The following is a 618-nucleotide window of genomic DNA, read 5'->3' on the forward strand; positions in this document are numbered from 1 at the left end:
GGCCAGCGAAGCCCACCCGCGTCCGCGGCCGGCGCCGTGAGCCGAGCCCGCCGGGGCCGGGCGCATGCGCGGGGCCGCCGAGTCGCCGTACCGGGGCGCCCAGCCCGCCGCTACCGGAGGGGAAGCGGGCGAGGATTCCCGGCGGGGCCCCGCCGCTGACACCGTAAGTACCGCTCGCTCCCGCCGTGCGGCCGCCGGGCACCGCGCTCCGCGCAGCCGCCATCCCCGGAGCCCCCCCCGGGTGCAGCGGGACGGGACGGGACGGGCGGCGTTACAGGCGGCGGCCCCCACGGACGGGGTGGGCGAGGAGCCGCGTCCTCCTTCCCCGGGAGGAACCGGAGGGACGCGCCGCAAAAGGTGCCTTCCCCCTCAGCGTCCCCCGGAGGATCGGGAGCCCTCCCCGGCTCCGGGGCTCGCACCGCGCCGTCCCTCCCCACGGGCTCCCCGGTAGCACCGGGATGCTCCGGGAGCCGGGGCACGACCCTTCCCCGCGGGCTCGGCACCGCCGCCTCCCTCGCCCCGGTGCGGGTAACAACACCTCGGCTCGGCTCCCCCCGCGCTCCCGGGGGCCCTTCCTCCTCTTCGTAGGAGTGGGGATGAAGATAAGGTACCACCCGT

At 78.3% G+C, this 618-nt stretch overlaps 1 protein-coding gene across 1 annotated transcript in view; it reads left to right on the top strand.

Moving 5' to 3' along the window:
* The first annotated feature begins 46 nt into the window (after positions 1-46).
* The window catches only part of RGS20 (regulator of G-protein signaling 20), a 28,788-nt gene continuing 28,216 nt past the window's right edge, over positions 47-618 (top strand). The window contains exon 1 of the mRNA XM_014936898.1: positions 47-163. Coding sequence (XP_014792384.1) covers positions 65-163 — 99 coding nt within the window. The 5' untranslated portion in view covers positions 47-64. The remainder of the gene's footprint in view (positions 164-618) is intronic.

This window comes from Calidris pugnax, unplaced genomic scaffold (genome assembly GCF_001431845.1).
Source record: "Calidris pugnax isolate Ruff unplaced genomic scaffold, ASM143184v1 scaffold51, whole genome shotgun sequence".
Classification (NCBI taxonomy): Eukaryota; Metazoa; Chordata; class Aves; order Charadriiformes; family Scolopacidae; genus Calidris; species Calidris pugnax.